The sequence below is a fragment of the Emydura macquarii genome, unplaced genomic scaffold (assembly GCF_026122565.2).
Source record: "Emydura macquarii macquarii isolate MOO-44397 ecotype Brisbane River unplaced genomic scaffold, CSIRO-AGI_Emac_v2 contig_1483, whole genome shotgun sequence".
Classification (NCBI taxonomy): Eukaryota; Metazoa; Chordata; order Testudines; family Chelidae; genus Emydura; species Emydura macquarii.
Genome location: NW_027131620.1, coordinates 5,310,045 through 5,337,531, shown reverse-complemented (window position 1 = coordinate 5,337,531; position 27,487 = coordinate 5,310,045). Strand labels below are relative to the sequence as shown.

Below are 27,487 nucleotides of genomic sequence, written 5' to 3'. Positions count from 1 at the left end.
AAGCCCTACCTACAAGCTGAGGCACTATAAAAAAATATGTGATTACAGGATCTTCATCACTATGCTTTCCACATTTGTCCTAGAAATAATGCCTTTCAGAGCTTGTCATGGCTCAGGGTGTGCTACCAGGAACAGGAGACATGAAAAGGTTCTACATTCCAAAGGACTCTAGAGTTTAAAACAAGCAGCGTGCTAGAACAGAGCTGTGTAAATAACTGATTATTTGATTCGCTGGCTGAACCAAAAATAAAATGTAGTTTTGGGTTGAACAAAACATTTTGTTTGAGGTATTTTTTAAACCTTTTTATTAAAAAGTACAACTAAGGTAAAATTTGAAACAAACTGTCCCTTTCAAACTGAAAAAGCCACATTTTAATTTTTTCAGAATTTTATGAGGTGGTTTTGAGGAGTGGGGGGCTTGGGGATTGGCTAAAATATTTCAGCAAATTCAACACAAATTTGTGAAATGTTTTGGTCTACCCGAATCCATTTTTTTTTTAAAAGCACCAGCCTAAATTTTTTGCCCACACAGCAACAGCTGTTCTTGTCTTTTATAGTTTATTTCTGATGCAAGGTGCCAGTGTGGAGGCACTAGAAATCAAAGGCACTTTCATAGTTACATGGGACAGATTTCACTTACAAACACCTTTCCACACATATGATGGGCCAAAATTTGCAAAACTAGGAATCTAACAGCGCCTTCGGATCACATTTAGATGGCTGCCTGATTTTCAAAAATGCTGAGCACCCAACCGCCCTCTCAGGGTAAACAGCACTTTTGAAAATCAGGTGGGTGCTTTAGTAAGGATTTAGGAGCTTAACTTTAGACTCCTAGTTTTGCAAATCATGGCACGTTGTACAAGCTAAACTCTCTCAACACACACTCTCACTTGGATACTGAATGTAGTGTGGGTAATCTCTAGTGGGACATATGTATTAACCTATTTACTCATTCATACCCAAATATATTTATTTCTAACTCAGTGGGTTAGATATAGTTTCTGTAGAGCATGGTCTGTGGAATAGTACAATGATGATCAATAATTCTGGAGCCCCAGATTGTTTTTAGTTGACTTTAGCTGTGGCTGGTGATGCTGCATGAAGTGAGCAGATAATGGAAGAGACGTAAAGCTGAGAACAGCAAGAATACTTGCAACACTAAATCACATCAGCAACTCTGTAACATTGAAAGTACGTCTTTGCCCCAGCAGTGTGATAAAGCACTAATGACGGTGTTTCAGAATAGACTAATGAAGGTGGAAATGCTCCTTACCCATTTTGATACATTTAATTCTTATCGTGAACCTATTTATTATCCTCTTGGTTTGTAATTATTTTTCAATAAAGCAAAAATAGGTGGTGCAATGCAACTAGTATCTTAACAGTACTACAGGAGAATATATCTGGCAAGATAAATATTTGCCTCCCATCAGGGCTGTCTTCATTACTGTAACATCCTATCCATTTAGCAGTAGTTGCACAGTAGATTATGCTGGCACGGAAGCACTGCTATAGCCAGGTCTACACTACACACCTATATCGGTAGAACTACATCACTCAGAGGTGTGAAAAATCCACACTGCTGAACAGTTATACCGCCTTAATTCCCTGTGTAGACAGCGTTGTTGACAGGAGAGGTTTTCCCTTTGACAGCTACCTCTCAGGAAGGTGGATTAACCATGCTGATGGGAGAAGCTCTCTTGTTGGCATAGTAGCATCTTCACTAAATGCTGCGGCTGGCCCACTCCATGTGAAGACAAGCCCTATGTCAAGGTTGCTTCATGACCTCCGTTTAAAGGTGAACCTTTCTAAATCCTCTAAAAATCAATATGCTTAGCCAGATTTCTTTTAAATTTGGTGTGCTGCAGGAGCGTGCAAGGTAGGGTTAGTGACCCAAATTTTGAGCCAGAGGTTCTGGAGATATAAACCTTGAAAAAAAATAGGCATATAAAAATATTTCTAGGTGAAGATGAGGTTTTTCCTTTTCAATGTTATTTGTAAATGGTGAAATAAAACTTAATACATAATAGGATACATCTTTAACCTGAAAAAAAAATAAAGGCTTGTTTGCGCTCTTTATTTTAATACTAGTTTTTATGCATATGGATTTATTCTATTTTACTTTATTTTTAGAATTTATGCACTAGTTTAGTGCTGGCCATGGCAAAGATGAAAGAGCAATGATTTGAGCCAGATGTTATTCAAGCTTTTCTCAGCTAGCTACTCCTAGGACTGCATAGTACATTACTTATTACTGCACCCCTTTGCGATGTGTGGGAAAGAAGGGCATCATAACAACTTAGGTGGTGTAGTTGTGATGCCCACAAACAGGACAGTGGTCTGACACACACAGAATCAGCTTCCCCACTTGTCACTGAAACCAGGCTAACCACAACAGTCTATTCCTTAAGAGACTAAATGTTTATTTTCTAGGTTAACAGCAGCAGTGATACCTACATATTTCTGGTGGGAAACTAAAAACGTGCAACCAATGTCAGACTGATGCTTGGGGAACAACAGAACTGCATTTATTTTGGCTGTGGAATGCTTGGCTGCATGAGCCCAACTGAGGGAAAAGAGGGGGCCAGGGTTGTGCTCTATCAGGATGTCAACAGGTCTAGAGGAACAGCCTTTGAAGAAATAAGGCAGCTTTTTAAAATGCACCAGAACATAAGGTGTAGTGCAATGCTGCAAAAAGCCATAAAGCTACATAAAAGTTTACTTGGTTTATTCCTAATTTTTAAAGTTTTCTCCATCACACTCATCAAGGCTTGTAATATCCTTGTAGGGATGGAGAATCTTGAGACCAGCTTTCAATTCCTTATTAAACTTCTCTGCCATACAGGCAGACTAGGAAGTATAACATTTGTCAGTTATAAATGCACAAGAACTCCTCAGAGGAAATAATACTCAATGTAGCTTAAGACATATTTGAAAGATGATTTCTAAGAATGATCCCTGCCTCAAAGAATGCAAGTTGAGCAACTCAGATGTTTGCAATTCAATCAATATACTTAACTACTCTACTTGGTCTTGGGCTCATGAGTTTGTATTACATTTTTACAATATAGGCAGGCATTTGAGTGTAGGGAAAAAATGAAAATGACATCATACTTGCTAAATATGTATTGTTTATTAAGGCTTGTATTTTCCTAGAGGAAAAAAGTTAATCTGATGCTGTCCATGAATCCTTACAGGCAGCGACAGTCCAGAGACAAAGTTATACGTTCTAAATACAAGTCTAAATGATACAGCTTAAACTTTATTTAAATCGGAGGTCCTTTTGGAGTAAATAGTTTTCAGAAGACGATATTTGCTTTCTAATATAGTAAAAGATCCTCTACAATAAACACGTGCAGATTCAGTGTGCTAGAGCAACAGGCATGAGCACAATTTTCATGCTTAATCGAAACTCCAGTTGGTGACGAGTTCTTCGATGGTTCCCTCATTCCACAAAAACATGACAGCATATTCAGTTTCTTAAAACTTTTTTTTACTCATCCAACAGAAAAAAATTAGACATACACAGTCGATTTTAAACATCTGAGGCATAATCCATCATATTGTCCATACTATTAGTTTCTACGTTAAAGCTCAGCATTATTGGTATAAAAACTTTAAATGGCATTAGGATTTTGAGGGGGGGAAAGAAAGGGAAAGATTAAAAATGATCTGCAATTAAGTAATAACACCTGAAAGCTGAAACAGGTTTAAACACATTGTCCAAAAACCCTGCAATGTTGATAGCATTACATTATTATTTAATTAAGCTACAAAACAACAAAGCAGAATTATGGCTGAGAGAAAGCATCTTACTCACTCTCTCTGCAGGATATGGATATAACAAATGCACACTGAAGCACTGGTTAACAGAATGTGAAAGGGAAATATTTTCAGAGTTAAACAATTTCATTCACAGAATTTTATTTTCTACGAGACAGAAAAAAAAATCAAAGTGGCATGTTAGCATTTTTTAAAAGGATAATTGTACAATTAAATTAAAAAGTGATCTTAACTTGAATTTTTTAGTTCAATATTCTGAATGCAATACTTTTCTTAAACAACATTCTTAAAGTGACAAAACTCAATGGTTTCGTATGCTTGCCATGAAGAAACAGGGTTTGGGGTGAAGAGGAGAGAGATTCTGTCATACACAAAATTATGGTGAATATCAGAATAGGAACATAATTTGTGCCAAAATAAAGTCTTTGGGAAACATTGACATTTTTAGGATGCTCGTTTATAGTTCCATATTAGGTCAGTATAATTGTTTACTAAGTTAAAAAATAAAAACAGATGCACCTTTATTAATGGATTCTACAGCATTTTACATAGAAAAGATACAAATTAATGCAGATCCACCTGGGCAAAAATAAACTACTTAAAGATGCAACAACTTAATTCCCCCTGCACAAGAAAATATATTGGAGCCGAAAGCTTTAGATTTGTCCTGATGCCAGGTTATAGCACCAGAATATATTTTAAGTTTGTTTTTCATAGTCGAATCTAATATCAGTTCTATCATATTTAGCAAACTGTATATGTTTATTCTTATTGTTTGTTTCGATTCTGCCGTTCCTGTAAAAAGAAAAAAAAAAGTTTAAAAGAAGTCAGGAAAAAAACCGAAGATATTTAATCACATGAACAAACCTTTAGTGACAACCGCTAAAAAAAAGGGGAGTTTTGTTTTTGGGTTTTTTTGATAAATGCAATTACTGGTGCAGCCCAAAGTTATCTTACAAGTAATTTTTAAATTACAACAATTATTTATCATGTACAGTATGACAAGACACATACAAGGATATGGAAATCAAACGAACACATGAAGTTTCAAGTGAAGAGGCTGAATGCATGCAGAGCAAATGTACATGCTGCTAAGGCAGTCACACAGGCCCAAAGCTGATAGCAAGTGAGGGCTACAGCAGAGATTTAAGTGTGAGAAATCAAAATTCATAACTGAAGACAAGATCTGCAATATTTTGTCTCTAGATCAAGCTAACTACTGCAACAGTAGCTGGGCTGGTATAAGGGTAGGGGCAGACTAAAGGGACCAATGGAACGAGTGTTAATTTTTAAAAAATGTCTACGTGATAGGACCTTAGGTCTCACTGAAAGGCAACAGAACTTCAGCTTTTAAGTGCTTATTTTTTAAACTTGCCCCAAACCTTTTCTACTTCTGCTACTGACCTTACTACTCTGCTTGGAAGACATTATGGGAGACTTCAACAGTTCAGTAAAGCAATGCTGCTAGCTGAAGCAAGCAAGACTTGTAGGATGCTATGATGCTGAATGAAGCAGAAGCTAGGGGCTCATTGAGCTTCTGATAACCACCACCACCAAGGAAGAGCAAGGGAAGGGAAAGGCCCAGACAGCCCTCAACTGTAGAAAGGGCAGACTTTACCTATCTAATTTGTGCCCCAAATGCAGTAAATGTGGAGAGAAAGGGTCTCAGAAGTCTGCAAGAATGTCTCCCAGGGAGCAAGAGAAGTGCTGTGTTCTCCAGTCTTCAGTGGAGGTAGTGAACAAGGGATCATGCAGGACAGTTCAGGAATGCAAAAGCAGGGGAGAGTGGCAACAAGCAAGAAAAATAGAGAGACTTTAGTAACTGCCTGTGGAACACAGAAATTGGCAGTATATGCCAAAAAAAAAAAAAAAAAAAAAAGCTTATGTGGGTGCAAATTCAGAACTCTAGAGAGCAGAGCAATGGGGATATCTACTATGAGAAGCCAAAAATACCATTTTACCTTCCCAAGAAACTAGGGGGCTTTTAATAGCTCAAACAGCTAGTTTGACTTTTTCTTTTAGTTTCCTAGTTAGTTGGGATTACTATATTTTCCCTGTTTTTAAAAACTCAGGAAAACTGTAGCAACAAAATATTTTCATGTTTATTTTTTTGGACTGGTATCATTTTCTACTTAGATGAAAACAAAGATATGAGACCAGTTTAAAATGTTATGAGCTGTTAATATGAAGGACTCATCTTCATAACTTTTCTCCCTGTACCCATTAACATCCCTTAAAGCAAATCGTTTGCATAATATAAAATACTGGTCATTAAGACCCATAAGACTTTACATTTTGAGTTACTATTGATACGGCACTGGTTGTGATGAACAGCAGCCCAACCACCATGTCCAACAAGTGGCTTAGTCTATCCAATAATATTTTTAACTTCTAATTGAGTTTAGTAGCATCTATTATCTGTTATATAAGGTAAAGACAGATATGAAAGATGGAGCTTCCAAACAGGGTGCAGAGACTGTTGGGGTTTTTTTTTTTGTTTTATGTTTTAAAAATTAGATCCTTCCATTTCAAAGTAAGTGTAAGATGTATGCAAATAACCTTTACATAAATCACTCAGACTAATTACCTCAAATCATACGTTTCAATTAAAGCCTTTTCACATAGATCCCATCCACATTTTCACCAAACAGGATGTTAAAGAGCTATCTACACCAAGCTCCCTACCATGTCAAACAACTATTCTAATTTTAAACTTGTGACCAAATAGACAGAATGGAACCAAACTGCATTTGAAACTGGGTTAACACATGTTTTAGTCTTCAGTCTACAACCTGCTTCTGAACAAGATCTGAACATTTATAATGGTTAATTTTTGCTGTGGAAAATACAAATATAACAAACTGATAAAGACTAAACTAAGTGAAAAGTGAGAATTCAAGTAGTCTATAGGACTTATAAAACAGATAAGACAGATGGTTTGATTGTTTTTTTCAGCTATGGAGAGGAGAGGTTACTGTTCTCATTGGTTGGTTTAATTATCAATTGCCAATGAAGTGCTGTTTGTTTCTTAATGATAACAGCTGTAACCAACGAGATATGTTCTTAATTGAGAGGTCCAGCTCTGAAGCTAGCGTTATTGGTATAATTATTTATTATCATTAAGTTTTCCAACCTATTTTCAAACTGCTCAAGTTAAGACAGTGGTTCTAAGCTACAATCTTCTGATGACAGATGCCCTTCTCCACTTTATTGTTCTGACATTTACTACCATGTCTCCAAACTATTCTCTCCCTTCCAAGAAAAGAGAGCAAAATAAATTAGATTTCTTTTTATTTGTTCATTTGTTTTAGTCACCTGCTGGCTCCCTCACAAGGCGGATAAAAATAAATAAATCAGATAGTTAACTTAAATATTTTTTTTAAAATAAGCTTATTTAAAATTTAAATTATAACCACCTATATTAAGGCCTAAATTTACTATAGTTTATTAAAATAATTGAAATTACATAAAATATTCAAGAAGTACGTTTACTGACAAAGTTTTAAATGAAGTCAAACCATTGAACTGGAAGTCGCATGTTTAAGAACATCTGGTTCCAGGTGCTCAAGTGCTAAACCAGCTTTTGGAAATGACAATCTTATCTGGAGCAGCAGAGAGAGTATTTTCTTCATTTGTTTTCTACTAGATCAATTCAATGACGACCTCATTCAAAGTTCAGAAACTGACTGGGAACTGAAAAAGCAAAAACGTTTGTTTTCCTTTTCCAATCTATGAATGAGATGGAAGCGGACGAGATCTACTAAGATCTACCAGTTCTAAAATTTTGACAGACATGGTAACCAGAAACTACAGACAATCCTTGCTTTGTATAAAAAAAAAGTTTTAAATGCAAAACATCTTGATAAACTTTTTTCTTAGGTTTCCATCACATTTAAGGGATTAGGTTAACTAATAAAAACAATTTGGAATTCAATTAAAAATGCACAAATACATTTTCAATTTCCACCCAAATGTAGCTCGACAAATCATGAGTAAAATGCTAATTACCTACTAAATAAGAAATAGTAATGTCATTCATCATTTTCTAACAAACAAATGTAAGTCAAGAATCTGAATAAACATATTCTAAAATATATAACTGCTTACAAAAATGTGTATAAATATAGGGTATCCTCCTCATTAAACAGAAAGTAGTACCAAATATAGTGTAAAGGACATATTTAGTTTGAAATCTACATGTTTTAATGGTTAATGAGAATAACTTAAAACGCACAAATGCATAACAAGATTAAAACGGTCTATTTAAATCAAAATTTCCTGTTTGTTATTTAAATCAGCAAACATTGGCCATTTAAATCAATCCACCCCACTCCCACATTCCTGTTTCTGTCAAAAGGCTACTGAAAGGCATCCCACTGGTGGTTTAGCAAGGCCAAGCTGCCTAGGTTCTTGTGGTCAAGTACCACAGGAGCAGAGAACTAGCTACTCCCTGAGCTTCCAGTCCTACACTTGAAAAACAGAGAAGGAAGGCAGATGTTTTTCAGAGTCACTTTAGATTTTGGCAGGAGCCAAAAAGTACATGTGAAAGAATAGGACAGATCTGTTGTGTACATTTCTTTGCCCCCCACTGCTCCTTTCCTGTCCCCTGGAATAATCTGGAGCCTCCTTTTAGGAAGGGGACTCTACCCCAGGTTCAGGGACACTGATGTATCACAGCTTAATGCAACGCATCTCTCAGTGAACCATGCTGCTCCATGGAAACCTACTTAAAAGTTCATGCAAGTCTATTGTTCTTTGGGCCTCACTGCAAATGTGAAAAATGTGGAGGTGACTTATTAATGAAAGCAGAGATGCTGAGAGAGAAAAGTCCCTCAGCTGGACAATTAGGGGGAACAAAGACAAATCAACTATCTTCCCAGCCACAGACACAGTGAGAATTGCAGAAAGGGATGAAAAAAAGGCCTTCAAGGCCATACAAGAACCAGATATAGTTTTGCATTTATTGTTCCCAGGCAGCCCCTGTCAACCCTCTTACCAAGCCTGGGTCAGTGGGATTATTATTATTAATCAGGAGGATGAACCAAGAATGAGCCCCATTGTGCTCAGCATTGTCCAAATGGAGAGTAGCAGACACTCTGCTCTAAAGAGTTTATAATTAAATAGACAAGACAGACACAAGGTGGGGGAAGGGGTATAACACACAAGTTGAGTGAACAAATAAGATGGCTGCAAACAGCATGTTAGTTTCACTAAATTTTGTTTTGTTTTTTGGGTGAGTTTAGTTAGGAGGGGACAGGTTAAATGAAAACACAAGTGAAGGGAGAGGGACAGGAGTGGATTGAAATTCAGATGACAAGTCTGAAAAAATGGGGGAAGAAGACAGTTGGAACAAACAGCCAATAAGACAGCCCATTGAATCTTAGTTGGCACTCCTACTTCCTACTATTAAAATGTAGACCACAACAAAAAAAAGCCTCTACCAAATTAAACCAAGAAACTAATGTTATAAGCACCTGTCTTAAAAATGCAACTGTAATGATCTTCATTTTGAGGGGAGAGGACAGGATGCACCCCAATGCCATGCACCTTCCCTCCTCAAAACCTCTGCACCAGTGACCCTTCCAACAAGAAAGGGTGCATGCAACTCCCTCCAGAGCCTGTCACTGTTGCTCCTTCAAGCAAATCCAACATATCCAGATTTGGGGAGGTGTTAACTGGCACGTGTTAACACCCTACTGCAGACAACTCAGTGTGAGCCTTTGACTCTATGTTTAACTGGTAAAAAGTTAAGTCACACTAACAGGTGGTCTACACTAGGCTGTTAACATGTGTCAGCTAACATCTTACAAATCCTAGCTTAATCAAGGCCCAAGTGGTCAGCTGAGAAGCTTGGAGATACATAAAATGACCTTGTCTTCTTGGGGTGGAATACACAGCCTCTGCAGCACACTTCAGACCTTTTGTTCTGGAGTATTTGAGCCCCTGAACTCAGATCCCCAAAATACTGTCATACTGTGCTGTTACGAGACTGCAAACCAACTAGGATCATCAGTTATAAGAGCATATCTGTAAAGGTTTCATGTTGATCTCCTAGAACAAAACTGCCCCTCCAACCCTTGCCCTAAATTTGTTTCAAGCAAAATACACCCAAAAAACCATAACATGCAACAAGTTTGTTTTGTTTGCTAATGGTCACATCAAGCTTTTTGATTTTGAAGGAAGATTTTGTAAAGTTTAAAATAAGCTTATTAACTGGGAATGATTCATGAACTATTAATGCCTCTAAATTTACAACAGCTTCTATTTAAAGAAATTTACCCACACGACACTCTCATCTCTTTAATTTTTAAGTGCACGATCTTTGATCACAAGGATTGAAGTAAACTGGCTTTGAGCAGAAAACTCAGTTGGGGTAAGGAGGAGAGAATCCATGTCAAAATTCCCTAATTATTTTGTTATACAGGGTGGATTAGCAGCCAACATCCCTCCTCTACTGCATGAATTGTTTTGGGCCATTGGAGCCACACCAGTGCAGTTATATTAGTCCTTCTGAGCTTGCTCTAACACACTGGTTCTCAAACTGGGGGTTGCAACACATGGTTAATGTGGGGGTCGCGAGCTGAGAGTTCCAAGCCTGGCCAGGTGTGGGGCTGTGCGCCTCCCTGCTTCCTCCCGGCAGAAGAACATGGGGGGAGGGAAGGGATGGCACACAGATACTGCTCAACCTCCCCCACCCAGCATTCCTCTGTGCCCCCTTAGTGGGGAGCAAGGAGCAACCCCAGGGCTCCCTGCATCCAGGTCACTTTCCCCAGCTGGGCTGTGCTGTGAGGTGAGTATCAGGAACTACTGCTCTCTGCCCTCCCCTCACACAGCCCAGGTGGGGAAAGTGACCTGAATACAGGGAGCCCTGATGTTGCTCCTTGCTCTGCTCTCACAGCCCCCTAGTGGTGTGAGGAGGAGCAGCATTCAAGGAGGGAGCGAGCAGCAACGCCAGCCATTAGGTATATGCAGGTCAGTTTCCCCAGGTGGGCACAGGAGGGGCGCCCCCAGGGGCCACGGGGTGACACTCAGAAGCTTGCTGTGTGAAAGAGGTCACCAATACAAAAAGTTTGAGAACCACTGCTAGCAGCATACAAGGATGATTACATCTTTCCTTCATCCCACAGAGGGCAATACAGGTCTTAAGTGATGCAGAGTACCCTGGATGAATCTTCTGCACTTCAGTAAATGTTACCCAACTAGATTATGCTACAACTGTTTAGTCCTCGTTTGAGGTCATAATCCTCATTTGACGTTTTATAGTTACCACAAAAGATGTAGTATCACAACATCAGATTGATTTTCACTGGAGAATAAGCAGCAAGAGTGTGATTAACTCCTAAGGAACATGTTCTGCACATGCCCTTTCTAATTAAACTGTTAAAAGTAGCACTGTCCATATCTGTAAGCAAATCTGTCTAAAAGGGATTTTTAATTTTTCTTAAGGTATCAGTGGCTTTATTACATAAAATCACTGATTTCAACAAAAAAGAAAAAATACATATTTGAATAGCATAGGATTTTTAAAGGCCATCTTTATGTAATCATGATGACATTCTGGAAAAGAAATATAAACACATTTTAAACAAATTATTTAACCATTAAACCAAATAACATGAACAGAGGAATACTGTAATCTGAAAACCCTTTATAGTTAAGTCTGACATACACATAGGTATTAACATAAAACAAATCATTAAGGCCATAATAGAAAGTTATTTTAAATGGCACAAAGATTCCTGTATATATTTCCTTTAAGTTCCAACCTGTTTAAGACAGAGATCTCAACTATGTTAATTTCAATAGCAGGTGCTATTCAACAACAAGAAAAAAGTTTGATTCTTCATATTCCTTAGAAGGAAACACTTACAGCAAGCTACTGCACTGCCAAAACTTGTTTACACCTAGAAGGTTAAAAATAGATGCTTTCCTCTCAGAATATAATTTACATTGACTGCCATAGTCTGAATATTTATTTTTCACTATATCATCTGTAACCTTCCTCAGCCTAGTCTTATTGTCTATACACAGCCCAGTTTTGAAAGCTATTCAGGTATATCTAAGAAATTATAACTTTATAACCATGAAGTCTAATGTATCAGTTATTAAATTGAATCCCAGTGTTCTTTCAATATTAAGTAAGGCAGAAAAGATGTATTAATTGTTGAAAAAATGATCCTGTTAGAAAGTAGTGCTCTGGATAGGCACATTTTGTTTATATAATTATTTTTAAATAGAAGTGGAAAATGGAAGTCTACATTAAAGTAATACAGCAATGGAACAGACTGCCTCAGAAGGTTGTGGAAGCTCCTTCACTGGCAGTTTTCAAAAGGAGGCTGGATAGCCATCTGTCTTGCAGGATTTGTTGGGTCTAAACCAGTGGTTCCCAACCTTTTTGGCTTGAGGGCCAAAAATATCGTTTTTACAACCCTAAAGGGCCGCCAATCTATCAACTCATAAAAAAATGTATTGAAGAATACGCCATTAACGACTACAAACCACTACATAAAGTAAACATTTTGATGCTACTGTGCTCATTTACACATTCACTATTTTACACCTACAAATTACTCACAGTATGTCACACACTCACAGACAAAGCACTAATGTAGAGGAGTGACTGTCACTACACACTGAAGCACATGGCCTGGCAGCTAAATCAGGGAGGGCACTGATTTTTAGAGTTCTGCCCCTCCTCAAACATGGTGGGCCCTGGCTGCTCTGCCAGCAGCCTGCCACCAACCCCCACTGCAGCCAGATGGAAGGAGTTCAGCAAGGAGGCAGCCTCCTTACTGATCTCCCATCCCCGACTGCAGCAGGGAAACCGCATGCATCCTGTAGCCCCGTGCACTCCACCTGGGTCCCAAGGCAGTGGCTCCCTTCTGCAGCCAGAAGAACGGGAGATCCACACTCCCAGGCAGAGGTTTTTGCCGTGCTCCCTGCTACAGCCAGAGGGAGGGGAGAGCTGATTTCCCATCCCCTTAGCTGCAGCAAGGAGCCTGCACTGGTCTTGTTGCCCTGCAGCAACTCTCTCCACCTGGATCCTTAGGCAACGGCTGCCTTCTGCAGCCAGCGGGAGATGAGTGGTGGGCCACTTTTGGCCCCCGGGCCACAGTTTGGGAACCACTGGTCTAAACCATCCATCTTGACAGGAGGTTAGACTAGATGACCCTTTGCAGTCCCCTCTAACTCTATGACTATGAAAGGGTGATAAATGGAAATCCCCTATTACTTCAGGGCACGGCATCTAAGTCTGTGCTTAAAAGATGTTTTGAAGTACATGGAAAAGCACTAAGCTGAACTGGCAAACATATACATTTCCAAAGAACTGTAGAAATATACACTGAAATACTAACATCAGGATCAAACCACTGTGTCAGCTAGCCATCAGATTCTCACAGCTCCTACTTAGTCAACCCATAGTGTGTATATAGAGTCATTTGATGTTAAGACTTTTGGGTCCCATTCCTGGGCCTGGCTGAGCTGCACTTGGTGCAGGACTTGTGACAAGGGTCATGGAGGTAGCTGAAGTCTTTCTATAATGACAACTTCATATAAAAATAGGCTAGTTACTGTTGAACTCTGTCTGGAGGTTCCATCCACCCTACTCTAAAAATTCCAGTGATTTTTTGTGCTGGAAGGTGTTGAGACAGTCCTGAGGACTCAAATCCTTCATTTATCCACAGAGTAGATACAACAAACAGCAGCAGCAATACATGCTTCCTCACACTGTTCCAGCAATTTTCTTCAACTCTTGTTCTGGAGAGGCCAGCTAACAGGATAAGAATAGTTCAGTGACTATTCAAACCTTGGCCTCACTACTGAAGATAATGTGCCAGCTGTGACAAACTATTTTACTAGGAATGGACTGATATCTACTCATTTACAGAAGCCAAGGAGCTATTAAATGGCAATCACCGACCTGGGCCAACTTTGAAACCATCATAGGCTTTGTTATCCCCTTAACAATCCTAAGATAAAATTTCAACCTCTGATGGAATTGGATGTAACATACTTTACTTGTATATTTCACTTTTTGCTTAAAAAACAAACTTTACCTGAGACTATGAAAACCACAAAAGAATTGAAGCACAGTATTTTGTTTTTGTATTAAACACACTTAAAGACAAACGTTTGGACACACTACAAATATTTTAGAATCTCTACTTACACCTTCCCCCTTCCCTTATCCCCATGGCAGCATTCACATTTTTCCATGAATATCTTTTAAAATTAAAAAAAAAAGTTTACCTTCCGCACCACCTCCTCCTCCTCTTGGCGCTTTTCATAATGGGAAAAGTCATCAAAGATGGAGGTTGTGTGCTTGTAAGTAGCAATAATTTTAAGCACTTGTTTTGCTTTTTCTAAGGGCACCTCCTGTGTGTCACGGGAGTTTGTAACTGGTTTGTTGTCATTGTTCTCCAGCCTGATATGTCGGAGCTGGTTGTTGGGCACGTCCTTCACAAAGATCCACTTGACATCAAATTTCCCCTTCCATTTGTCCTGAGACCAGACGCCAGCACTGGTGCCATAGTCCACAGGTGATTTCATCTCTGCTACTCCACAGAAATGTCCACTACCATTAACACTGAATAATAAGTAGACCGGGCCCTTACTATTCATGGAACGGAAAGCACTGTCCAAGCGTTTGTTGCCATGTTCTGTGCTACACCAAATAGAATATTTAATGGAACGATGAATATCATCCTCAGAATAACTCTTTATTATGAACACACGTCCATTTTTAAGGTTCCATTCAAAATCTTTCGGGTTATAGCTATGAGCAGCTTTCAGTTTTTCAAGAACAGGATGGGATTCACCACTTGGGACAGAGTTAGGCTGGGTATTGCCAGTTGAGTTGCTATCATTACCAGTTCCTCCACTTTGGCCAAAAGCTGCATTTCTGTTGCGGGGAGCCACCCAGCGGTTTTGTGGTGGCTGCTGAGGGCTTTGATACTGTGGTTGGGTCAATGGAGGCGGTTGAGCTGGAATAGGTTGAACAATTTGTGGCTGTGGGACAGACTGAGGAGATGAGATCTGCTGGGGGGCAGGAACTTTTGCCACAGGACCTTTATTATCCCAAGTACCTATGTCCATATTATGTTTTATAGGTGGTGGAGGCAAAGCTCCTCCAATTACAGGTCCAGTTTTTGTTTTCATTTTAGGTTGTGGTTTTGCAGGTTTGCTGGCAATAGCAGCCCAAGAGGTTGGTTTAGATACTGGCAAGTTTACACTGGATCCACCATTACCAGAGAGAGCACCTGTCATTCCGGCGCTGTTGACAACAGAACCTACTGTTTTCACAGCAGAAGTTGTTACATCTCCACCAATTTTAAGCCCAACCATTCCCTGTTCAATACTATTCATTCCAGGGGCTTTATTTAAAGTATCATTATGAAATCCTGTTTGTCCATCCACAATAGTACCACCCAGTGAGCTAGGTGGGTAGCTATAACTGCTCCCATAAGCCGAACTTTGAGTCTGCTGTCCTTGGGACCCACTCGTTCCCCAAGCTGAGAAAGCAGGATTTTCAGGGAAAAAATTAAATCTGTGTTGGTAGATGTTATTTCCCAGACTCCCAGGCTGTCCAAAAACAGCATCATGCATAAAATGATGGTCTCCATTACTGAGCTGTCCATAGGTGGTGAGGTATGGGATAGGAGGATCTCCTCCTGTAGACCACGGTGCTTCACTGAGAGAATAGGGAAACCCAATAGACGGTGGATAATAACTGGACAAATAGGGATCAGTCATTGATGGATAGCTATTATTCTGTTAAAGAAAAGAAAAGTAATTTCAGATGTATGCACTTTTTTTCATAAATTACTACAACATTTGCATACTACTAAACAGAAAAGACAATTAAGTAGTAACTGTTGCTTCAAACTCCAAGTTACACAACTTATTCCATGGACTGTTTAGTGTAAGTTGATGTCATTGCATCTTGTATATTCCAATACCAGAGATGCATTCTCCTTCTCCACTTCCTGTTGAGTTTTAAACAGAGACCATCACTTTCAGATGAAAGCTAGCTGACTCCATGAACTCAAATAATTACTATATGCCAAATAATTCATCTAAAAGTCATGAAAATGCGTGATTTATAATTCAGAAATATATTTGTTCTATGAATATAAAAGTATTTGGCAGTACATTGTTCTAAAAGTTTAAGATAGTGTGTTTACTCATCAACAATATACGATTATACAAAAGCAATTTTAAAAATGAATCTAGACCAAGTCTCAGAAATTAATAGAATCTGGAAACTACAATATGAAGATTTATACAATAGTTTGTACTAATATAACATTCTGAAAAATACCAAATTAGTAATTATTTTAACTCCAAAATTACGTGAAAGATGAACAGACGAGCAAGTTTTGCTATATAATATATCCAAGAAATAATATATGTGATTTGTTTTATATAGCCCTTCCATTATATAGTCCTTTAATCTATTAAGTTACATAAAAATGTAGTACATACTACCAAATGTTCATGTAATAGCCTAAAATATTGTACAGAATGTGAAAAATTGCTCTGCAAATGTTGCATAACATACTGCCTTCATTCTTTTCAGAACATTTTTTATGTACAACTTAAATTAGAAATATTAAGTTTCTATAGTAAAGTCCTAGGAAATAGAACACCATCCTCATATTGTGCATTATATACATGTAGATTCATTACTATGTTAAGTACATTTTTGATTTGTCAACTTATCTTTTGCAATTATGTGCAAAAACTGAAGCTCCAAATTTGTTTTGGAAAAAGAAAAACTATTTGTTGACCGCACTGGAGACACATGGGGTCACAATGGCTGTGTGTTACTGGCTGAATGCCAAACCCACACAGAGGGGGAGAATAAATATGTTGGCTTGACCCAATTTGACTGTGGTTTGCATTATAGTTTTAAATAGTGAGTGATGAGTATTTGGGAACTGTATATTGAGGATGTTAAAGTTACTGAAATTTGGGGTGTAAAGACAAATGCTTGACTTCAAAATGTGACAATATTCAAGCTTGATTGTAAATGTGACTGAATAAATTAGCACGAGCATCTAAAAAATGCATAGGGTATGTGTAATTCCTGAGGAAGTTACAAAACAAGAGTAGATTTAAAAAAATAGTTCTGGAAAAATCCCTTCTTGACTCCTATAGGGCAACTGGAAAGAGAAAGTCCTGAGGAGTCAAAGGGCTTATTTATAATATGGAAAACCAAGGATTTGTAGCTGTATAGGCAACAAACAAGATTTTTCCATCCACCCTCGTGTTGCACAACTAACTACAAAAACCCAGTCCTGAAATATATAGTACAGGCAGACCACAAAAAGAGATAGCACTCCACTTGTGTCAAGAGGGCTCCACATGGGCATAAGGTGTCTGCCCACAAATAACTTATTGCAAGATTGCAGCCTTAGAACATTAGTTAGAACACAACTTACGTAACAACTCAGCTAATAGTTTCCACAGTTCTTACAGCAGGCCAATTAATAAGTATGGGTTTGTAGACCAAGCAGGTAGTGAGAACATTAGAGAAGATGTTAGGAAACTGGCAGAGTAGATTAATACCTCTTATTTTTCAGAACCATCTCATTAACTCTTTTTCCCAATTGCCAAATATTTACAAAGATCTACTTGCAGAAGCCTACAAAGAAGAAATTTTAAGTACAATGGTTTTATTTTGTTAAGGTGAAGCATATATAAAGAGCTGGTTACTATCTTGACTATGGAGTTGTACCATGGCTTTGTAATTCCTAGCAGACAAGAAATTTGGGAGCATAATTTTTCTGTATTTGTAAGCAAGAAATAAAAGTGCTAACAGATGCAATGGCTAGTCTACCAGATTTCTACCTCTGAAAACGTGGGTCAGAGACCAGATTGAGGTCATAAAAAAAGTTGAGTGGGATGAGATTGGGGGTTTGGTTGAACAAGTCCTGGTGTCATGGTATTTCAGTGTACAGAGTTAATTGGTAGGCCAGGGATATAAACATACAGAACACATATACTGCATCTGACATATGCATGTAAATCACTCAGATTTTGTTCATGACGGTCCCTAGTTATTCTTTTCCACCAAGATCTCATTGCCCCACAGAAGAAGTCCATTTACAGAAGCTTGGAGTGCTTCTCCTTGCTTTTTCCAAGTCTGTCTGACCATCTTTTACAACTCCATGAAAAAAGTCAGCTGGCTTGTAGAAGCATGGAGATCTCTCCCCAAAGCTATTCCAGGGACAAGCTCACCATGTTTCTCCCTCCCATCTTCCTTAGCTGTTTTTTAGGATCAGACATTCAAGGTTTTCCTCTCTATTATCTTTCCAAGTGTTTAACTGACTTATGGTTTCTTCCACTCTCTTCACTTCCCACCACATAATAATTCAGAGGTACAAGTAGAGATTAAAAATATTCTGTAGTAAATTTACATCACATACAAATTACATAGAAAAAAGGCTTAAAATTAACACTATTCAATATGATGAAAGTCTTATCTTGGCTCTTGTCCAGAAGTTGCCTACTGTGGAGCTACCTCTCCTGCAAATAAGTCTAGGGATGGTAACAAGCTATAGCACGTGCTATCCACTTGGGTCTGAAAGTCAGTGGTGGGGCTTCAATTGCAGCAAAAGACAATAGAAACAAAAGTAGAAGCAGCGCTTATTAGAAATAATGGACTTGTCAAGCAAAAAACTGACAATGCAAATAATGACAAGAAAGAAGGCAGATCAGAGAAAGGTGAAGAGGCAGTATGAGAGAAGGTAAGGTAGTGGTTAAAACTCAAAGAGAATATTCTGCTTCATTTCTCCTCCGCCTAGACAATGCACAAAAACTTAAGTTCTGCAAAGCAGATACATTTTCTGTATCTGATGCTTTATATACTGGAGACAAGAGTAGCATTAGGCTGTAAAATACTGTATTAGCATTTCTTGCCAAGGGGCTAAGCCAATATGTGCTGCCATTAGAATTCCTAGACACCAAACAGATCCTTAGTTTATGAAGGTTAAGAATATTCTTAATTTTTTTTTTTTTTTTTTTTTTTAAACTTTTAACAAAAAAATTATTTCCTTGAACCTTTGACCCTTCGCAAGTTCATTTGGGTTAAACATCAGTTTAAAAAAAAGGAAAGCACATCACCCTCCAAAAATGAAACCAAACACAAGTTTATTTCTGCAACTGTATAGATATTAAGAAACTAATATTTCAGGAATTTCACAACATGCATGTGGGGATGAAGAAGGGGGCTAGAATGAGCTCAGGCTGATTTCATAGGGAAGCAGATTCCATACTTTAGGCCCTGCAGAGCAATGGGCATGATTACTTGTTAAAATTGGCTTTCACAAATCTAGAATATTTGCTTTTGTTAATTCAAAGTATGCGTTGAAAACACTAATTCGCCACCTTCAGATCAATTTCTCTGGATTGACTGAGCGGTCAGTGAAGACCTGCTCAGTCAATCCAGAAATCAACATATTAAGACCACCTTCTCAAGTGGCGTAGCGCTGCGTCAACGGGAACAGTGGCAGTGCAGTGAAGACGGCGCACAGAAGAGAAGCAGAGAAGTTGACGGGAGTTACGTAAGTTTTCTGCGTATCTTGCGTAATTCCGGTTGACCGCTGCCGAATCTCGGAGGTAAATGTAGACAAGACCTAAGAAAACCACTTAGTCTCACAAAAGTAAGTAAGGACTGAGATTCATTCCTACCCCCGAAAAGGCAGAAGACACTCCTAGGATAGGTATTTTTATAGCCTTTCCACATTCACTACAAATTACCCTGAGCCCAATATTATATGTCATTGTATGGAAAGAAAAAAAAAGTTATTACACAAGATCAGAGATGAAAGAGTTGTTTCTGATATGTCGCTTCTATTTAGATAGATTGAGATTTTGCAAGTATGTGTACTTTACATTCACACTAAAATTTAAGATTAACATTCAGCTTTTTTTTAAAAAACCTATATTTCAAGTCAAATAGTTTTAAGTACTACACTTGGCTCAGAGTTCCCGTCTCAGTTTTTGCAGTTTTATAAACAAATTTTTGCTTTTTTTGCTTTCTTTGAGTTGCTCCAAGAACTAAATAAAAAGGGGAAGCTGACTGAGTATACATTGAAAAGAATAATGTCTACACATGAAATGACGCCAGATGCGCAAAGTACAACTGAAGAGAAATTTCCTTCTCTGTGGTCTACTTCAGTTATAGCAATTTTAGATGTTACAAATAAAAAAGAGTGGACACGTGACTAAGATGACATTATCCCTTTAAAATCGCTCAAAATCATTAAAACAGAGAGGAAGGAAGAAAAAGGGTTATTTCTTAAGTGGACAAAAATGTCAATCTTAGTGGCAGATGCTTCTAAGCATTCCGTTTTTGAAGTCTGATAGCTTTAGCTACTATAAGACAGTAAGAATGGTTCAATGCAAGAGAAGTATAATGGTTAGTATTTTTCCTAATTTGTTCTAAAGAAAATCATGAGAATTAAAAAAACACCCAAAAAACCCAGCAATGCATACAGTGTGAACTGTCACAAATAAGGAAGAATCAAATAGCAACTACACCCTTCTAACTCATGATCAGCTCATTATAAGATTCTTGAAAGGAGACTGAAAGACTCCAAGTTTGGAATCCTAACTATGGTTTGACAGAATAACATAGCTGCCTTTACTAAGATTCCAGTAGAAGCTTATTTTCTATTTCTTCACTCATAACATCACTCTTTCTAAACTCATTCTGAAACCTTTTGCTAAGACTACCAAATCTGATTCAGTGAACAGAGTGATCTGTACAACTCACCCTTCCAGTGACTCCCTCCCACAACACTCCAAAGTATGGTGAAATCAACATCCTGAATTACCAAGTAAAGAATTAATCCATCCAAGTCTAACATTAAGAGGTACATTAAGCATTTTTACTATTAAGAACATTCACTAAAAGGTATAAAAACATATTCATTTCTGGTTTTGTGTTTTCTGCAGTAGTTTTTCTTGTACCTAGATTTTCGAAACCCCCTGGACTAAAGGAATAAATACCCAGCACATGAAGACATTTTCTGAGACCCATTATTCTGTCTGACACTGACATCAATGTCTTATTTTATGTCACACTATTCTTGCTGCCTACAAAAACGTAAGCACCAATAATACAAAAATGGAAGTGGCTTTTTACACCAACACTTCAGACTCTGTAGACAACTTTCATTCTTAGCTAATGTACACCATCTCCATACACTGTGACGGTTTAGATCTTTTATAACTCTAGCTAGAAGCGATTGAAATCAACAGGTGTTTTGTTCCAGAAATATTTACGTTCTCCGAGCCATCCTAACCAAATTCCTTGGACTGTCACCATCTAAGCACCCAGTGTGGAAAGTTTTCACATGAATCCTAACAGATAAAGAATTTCACCAGACATCTCAACAAAGCATTCAGTCTATTTTGCTTGGCTTTATGCCACAGGGTGTAAGAGAAACCCTGAAGGAAGTCTTTTAGTGCAGTAGTGATACATTTATTTCAACGAACTTATCCTTGACCTTTTTGAACCCCTCCTCCAGTTCTCTTTTCTAACCCATTGTGTTAATTGGGAACAGATCACGAATCTGCAGAGATATTTTTCTTGAGAGTAATACGGTCTATCATTTTTGACAGATCTTTCTGGTTCCAGCAGGCTGTACATTTGGACTGGTTTCTTCATTTCTGTACTGGAGTGCTGTACAACAGCAATACCTATCAATAAAGGCCTGATATATTTTAGACAGTGTTCCCAGGCATTTGTAATTTCAAGTACCACAATCTGATATTGTAGCTCAACTTTGACATGACTCCCTGTTTTACAAGTATGCATAATTGCGTCGGTTCTGTGACACAGAAACAAGGTAGCAGAAAGCTAGTTTCTTACATTTCTTGCATTTCAACTTCTAAACATCATTTTAGAGCTTGATTTACATTTCTTAAAATCAGCTTCTACATGAAGTTATCAAATTTTTACTCATGTTTAATTTTTAATTACTTTGTTTTTATATTTCCATCACATAGTAAGTTTTAGTTATTCAGGATTTTTAACAAAATTTAATTTATACTCTTGGCTTGGGTCACATACTATGCATGTATAATTTACACTAATTATACAATGCCCTCAAGTAGCTCAGTTCTCGCTAATCATCTCTAGATAATATGCCTCTGCAAAGAGGTAAGATTTGAGAACTTCAGTAACTCAGCCAGAAATTATGGGCCTACTGCAAGAATGAGGCCTGCATGTGCAGAAGGTCAGATTAGATTATCATGATGGTCCCTTCTGGTTTAAAGTGTAAGAGTCTTTGTCATGACATCTTTCAGAATTTAAAATAATGCCGCAATCACTTACCATTTATTTCCACTTAGACCACAAAGGCTCAATCCACCAGTCCTACAAAAGCAGAACCCCAATGACTGCAATAATAGGTGATTTGTCTATTACAGAATTGAAAGGCCAGTGCCCCTGGCAGGCTGCCAACTATGTAAAATTTTACAGGAATTGTGTTATTTGGTAAGAGCCAAGCAGAAAGTAGGATGAGAGCACTTAACTTAATTTCCACATGTGACCAAGCTAGATATAAATAAATAAAATTAATTAATTAAATAGTGTTCTGAGCTAAAATGCTAGTGCCATTACTCAGTAACACTTCATGCACTCTAGCTATTTCTATTTTCTTTTAAAGCTATGATCCCTGTAGGCATAAAGAGTCTTATTGGTGTTTTCTGTACGAACAGCATTACCCCCCACATCCCTAAAAATAGCCACCTACATTAACAGATGCACTGACCTGATTTGACTGTCCAGAAAGATAAGGTTCAAAATCATTGTCATGAACTGTGTCCTTCTGATGCAATGAACCATTTTGTACTAAAACAAAGAGATGCAACATATTATAACATTGCCTGATAATGTTTCACCAAAGAAACTCACCCTTCCTGATTTGAATGACAGAGTCAGAGAAACTTATACTTTCCCCATGAAATATCTTAAAACCAAATAGGTATCTCATGACAAGAACTTGTGAGAAGAACTGGAGGACAACCTTTTTAAATGTAATGTCAAATCAAACCAGAGATGGAACAATAAAATATTAGCTGTTGAGTGTGTGACATCCTAATAGTATTTACAAGCTTTAAATTCAAGCCTGGGTTTTCTTGTCTGTAAAAGGGAGAAAATACTTTGCTAAATCAGAGGTATTTGAGACTCAATTATTAATAATATTTGTAAATCTTACAGAAATCCACAGCTAGAAGGTGCTGTATAAACAGAAATTATTAAAGTCACTTCACTCTTAATTTTCATTATTTGTTTTGAAGCATAAGGCATGTTTGTATGCATTAAGCCTTTGGAAAGTAGTTCAAGAGTTTCACAGGAAGGCTAAACTAAAAATATTGCTAAAGGAAAAAAAATATGCAAATATAATGCTAAAAATAAAACAAAAGTGGAGATTTCAAAGAGGTCTGCAAGAGTAAAATAATGTTAGGAAGACTTTTAAGGGAAAATGCATGAATAAGAAGAGTGCATTTATAAACTACGGGGGAAATGTGAGCTTGTTGGGACTATAGCTGTTTGAAACACACTGATAAAATGAAATTTGAAGAACCTTAATAGAAAAGACGTGCCTAAGTAAATTGACAGGAGGATCTTATGTATTTGGTAGCAGTCATTGTAACATACATAACATAGTTAATAAAGCAGGCCATTTACTTGAAAGACAACTTGCTTTTGAAGTTACATTTGTGACAATGTGCTGCAGAGGTCACACAAAAGCATATCTCATTATCAGAGAATTTTTTTTTCTTTTTTTGCTTAAGGTTGAAATTACTTCATGGAAAAACTTGTACCAATGTGCCTGCCACATGTCTGCTCATACCAGTCCAGTAACAGAATAGCAATTATATAGCAGAAAATTAAAGTAAATGTGGGTACTTTTTAATCTGTCATTTAAGTAAATGAATCTCCTAAACTGTATTTGTAACTAACAATTTGCCTTTCTTAAAATGTTTTTACTATTGAACACTGGAAGCATGCTTAGTACTGTACAACCTTACAAACACAGTGGTATGCAAAAAACCCTTAGGAACTAGATTCCCTTTTTAAAAAAAAAAAAAAAAACACTTGGCTCCATATTTCAGCACAGAGTTTTGAGTAATATCCACTGGCTCACCCATCACCGCCTGCCTGCTTCATCTACCATCAGCAGTAATAACTTAAGTGGAAAAACCCCAACATTTGCCTTACCTTTATTCTCCTGTCCTTTCGGTCGCTGTGATGCCATGCACATGATTGCAAAAAGGAGGAGGAGGGAGGGAAAAAGACAGATGAGAAAGTTAGCTTTGGAAAATGCTCGTCTCACTGCAGACAGGGTTGCGAGGGAGAAATAATTAACCACAGAGGGGAAATGTGTGGGGTGGAGGGGACGCGGGCAGCTTTATTTATGATGAGGGGCTGGCCCGCACTGGAAATGGCCACTGATCAGAGGAGGGAAGAGGTGAAGAGAGAGCTCAGGACTCAAGGAAGGAGAGAGGGGCCTCGACACCCGAAGGCAGGCAGCTCGGGGGGGGAGGGGGGGGAGGGGGATGGATGGATGGAGGAGAAGCCCTAGGCCCCGGGGGCCGAGGCGGGCTTCGCCAACTTACCTGAGGGTCAACGCTTGTGGCAGACATAATTCATGTACAGGGCCCCCGTGGTTAGCAGGGAGCGGGGGAGGGGCAAGGCCCGGCCGGGCCCCTCTCCGCGCAGAGGGGGAGGAGCAGGGAGAGAACGCAAGGCCCCTCCTGGTGGGGGGGGAGGGGAAAGGGGGGGCTCCTGTCCCCGGGACCTGCTGCTCCACCTGCGGGGGGGGGGGGGACTCCGGCCTGGGCTTGGGGGAGGGGCCGGGTCAGCGTGTGGGGGCGGGTCAGCGCGTGTCCCGCCCGGCCGGGGCGCGGGAGGGGGGGGTCTCTCCTCAGGCGGGGTGCCCCGGTGGGGGGAGGGAAGGTGGATTAGTGTCTGCCGGGGGCGGGGGGGTGTCGGTCCGGTCGCTCCTCGCCCTGCCGGCCCCTGCTCCTCACATCCCCGCCCGCCCTCGCTCCGCGTCCCGGGGCCTGTCCCCCTCCCCCCCGCCCCGCCACTGGGCCGGAGCCGGGATGGAGTGAGACTGAGAGAGAGAGAGACCCTCCAACTCCAATGGCGGCGGGGACCGGGCGGCGGTGACGTCAACGCCAGAGCGCGCGCGGGGCACGCCGGGAACACACGGCGAGGCGAGGCCAGGCGCCGCGCCGCGGCGGGGAGGGGAGGAGCAGCGGGAGGGCAGGCACCTGCCGCGCATGCGCGGTGTGGTCCTGCTCAGCTCTGTCCCTTCCTCCCAGACTTCAAGTGGGGGGGGCAGCTGCTCTAGGCGGGGGGAGGGGTTACCTGGGCATTACATTGCCTCTCCCCACCCCAGGGCATGGCCAAAGAGCAGCCCCCTGGCTCTGCATTGCAGCCCCCCCTCTAGGCTTGGGGCTGTAGCCCCATGGGGTGCTAGCTACCTGGGGGGGTCCCATGTAGGCTGTGCAGTTCCATGCCACAGCCCCCCTCCCCCATCGGGTTCTGGGCCGTGGCCTTTCCATGCAGCATGCGGGGGGGTCTCCAGACACACCCTCCAATGGAGTCTGGGTGGATGCAGCCCATCCGCATGGCGACACCTTCAGCCCAGCTTGTCCTCCACCACAGTCTCCGTGCTGAGGCTCTACAGGTGGCCCGGGTCATTCTGCACTGCAGGCCCCGTGGCTGGGTTCAGATGCAGCCTGCCATTGGTTGTCACAAGGGGTAGGATGTGGAGTACCACGTAGGGTTGCCGAGCCTCCAGCATTGTCCTGGAGTCTCTCGGAATAAAAGATTAATTCATCTTTACTTGAAGATTATGTCATGAGATGAAACCTCCAGGAACAAGGCCAACCAAAATAGGCAACCCTAGGTGCAACCTGCGCCATTCTGCTCTGGGGCAAATGGGCAGTTTTAAAGTATTTCCCCCACCTCTGGGAGGGGATACAGTCCATGGGATTCTACGCTGCAGCCCCTATGCTTGGAGTCAAATGCAGCCAGCACAGTTCTGTACCACTGGCCCTGAGGGTGGGATCAGATCAGCTGGCTTCCTGTCTTCAAGTCTGTTTTTTGAATGTTGTAGCCTTTTTGGTTGCAGGACATCAGAGAGACAAGGTAGGTGAGATAATATCTTTTATTGGACCAACTTCTGTTGGTGGAAGATACAATCTTGAAAGCTTTTACTTTCCATTAGCTGAAGTTGGTCCAATAAAAGATACTATCTCACCTACCTTGTCTCTCTTATGTCTCTTTTTGTCATACATTTTACCTACCACAGGCAAGCCTCAAATTGGGGCCTTTTAATCCATACGTAGCTTCCTTTCTCTCTCCCTCCCGCCCCCATGTCTTCTGATTTTTTTTTTCTTTTGCTTTGGGGTTTTTGTTGCTTTGGAAAGGCTAAACTAACAAAGTTAAGTTTATAATTTTCTCTTAAAGAAATGAGATTTGTAGCCAGTCTCACCTCCATCCCCTTCCAGAAAAGATGTTCTATAGTCCTAGCAAACATCTGAGAGAGCTCTGCTCCCACTCTTACGAGTCTGAGGTAGTTTTTAACATTTTCATAGTTCCCAGGGAATATGGCTACCAAGTGAGACCTGGCTAATTTGAGACCCAGTAGCTAACAGTCTCAGCTAATTAGTCTCAGACCTAATATTTTACACATGTGCCTATCATCTGTCTGGACAATGGGAATAGGTGAGGTTTACACCTGACAGGAGCAGCGTTAAGATGCATTGCTGTTTATGTCCAGAAATCTGGCTTCTCAGAAAGGGATTTGCTTTGACCATAGCCTCTTTTTAGCCTGAAGAGATCTCCTTTTGGCAAATTCCCCAACATACACATGCAGCATCTGCAGTTACAGGACATGGATAATAATAATACACGTAAGAAAGAAAACAAGAACAGACCATTGAGGCATGTATAGCACGCTGTGTAATTGTTGGAGCTAAGAGATGATATATAATCTACATATTACTGAGGGGTTGTTGTTTTGTTTTTTTTTTAGCCCATGGTTTTATTGAGAAAAATAAAATGAAATAGTTGTCATGTTGTTGCATATTTCTCCCAATTAAAGCCGGTGTTGGTGGCTGGGCATGTCAAACTTTTCATGTCCCAATCCTGCTTCAGAAAAGAATCCATGCAAGAAGCTGATGTCTAGTATGTAGCAAGAGGATATTTTACTACCTGAAATGGGTGGCTGTTGGAAGTTGTTTGTATTTTGGGATATGCCCAAACTGGGCAACAAAAAATAGAAACATAAAACAGAGAAACAAAGGACTTTGCAAGGAAGGGCATAGGAGATTTTTTTCCCCTCCTTATCCATTACAATTCTCTGAAATCTCACAAGAATTGTGTGTAAGTTACCAAAAATCAAGACAGGTTTTTTTACTTAGCTATTACAGGGATTTGCTGCAGATAATTCTGCTTTGAATCAGGAGGATGACATCAAACAAAACTGCATTGAAGGCCATGTTCTATAATTTTTGATGGGATATGACAAAGCAATGGGCCCAACTAGGATTTTCTTAATTTGATGGAAGAAATAAAGGCTGACACCAACAAATGCTAGATGTCATTTTTCCTTTTTTCCTCCCTGTCTTCGTGTCATTGCCATGCTCTTCTGTGAATGCAGGGAAG

At 39.6% G+C, this 27,487-nt stretch overlaps 1 protein-coding gene across 2 annotated transcripts; it reads right to left on the bottom strand.

Moving 5' to 3' along the window:
- Nucleotides 1-3,113: 3,113 nt before the first annotated feature.
- Nucleotides 3,114-25,629, bottom strand: YTHDF1 (YTH N6-methyladenosine RNA binding protein F1). 2 transcript variants are annotated; one of them, XM_067554105.1, is made up of 5 exons: nucleotides 24,424-25,629; nucleotides 24,026-24,050; nucleotides 22,572-22,651; nucleotides 14,035-15,555; nucleotides 3,114-4,578 (listed from the first exon to the last, which is right to left on the bottom strand). In XM_067554105.1, the coding sequence occupies exons 1-5, from the start codon at nucleotides 24,448-24,450 to the stop codon at nucleotides 4,552-4,554; spliced, it is 1,680 nt and encodes a 559-aa protein (XP_067410206.1). In that variant the 5' UTR covers nucleotides 24,451-25,629; the 3' UTR covers nucleotides 3,114-4,551. The 2 variants fall into 2 exon arrangements, with proteins under 2 accessions (XP_067410206.1, XP_067410207.1); XM_067554106.1 differs by lacking the exon at nucleotides 3,114-4,578 and adding an exon at nucleotides 10,810-11,340.
- Between the last annotated feature and the right edge of the window lie 1,858 nt (nucleotides 25,630-27,487).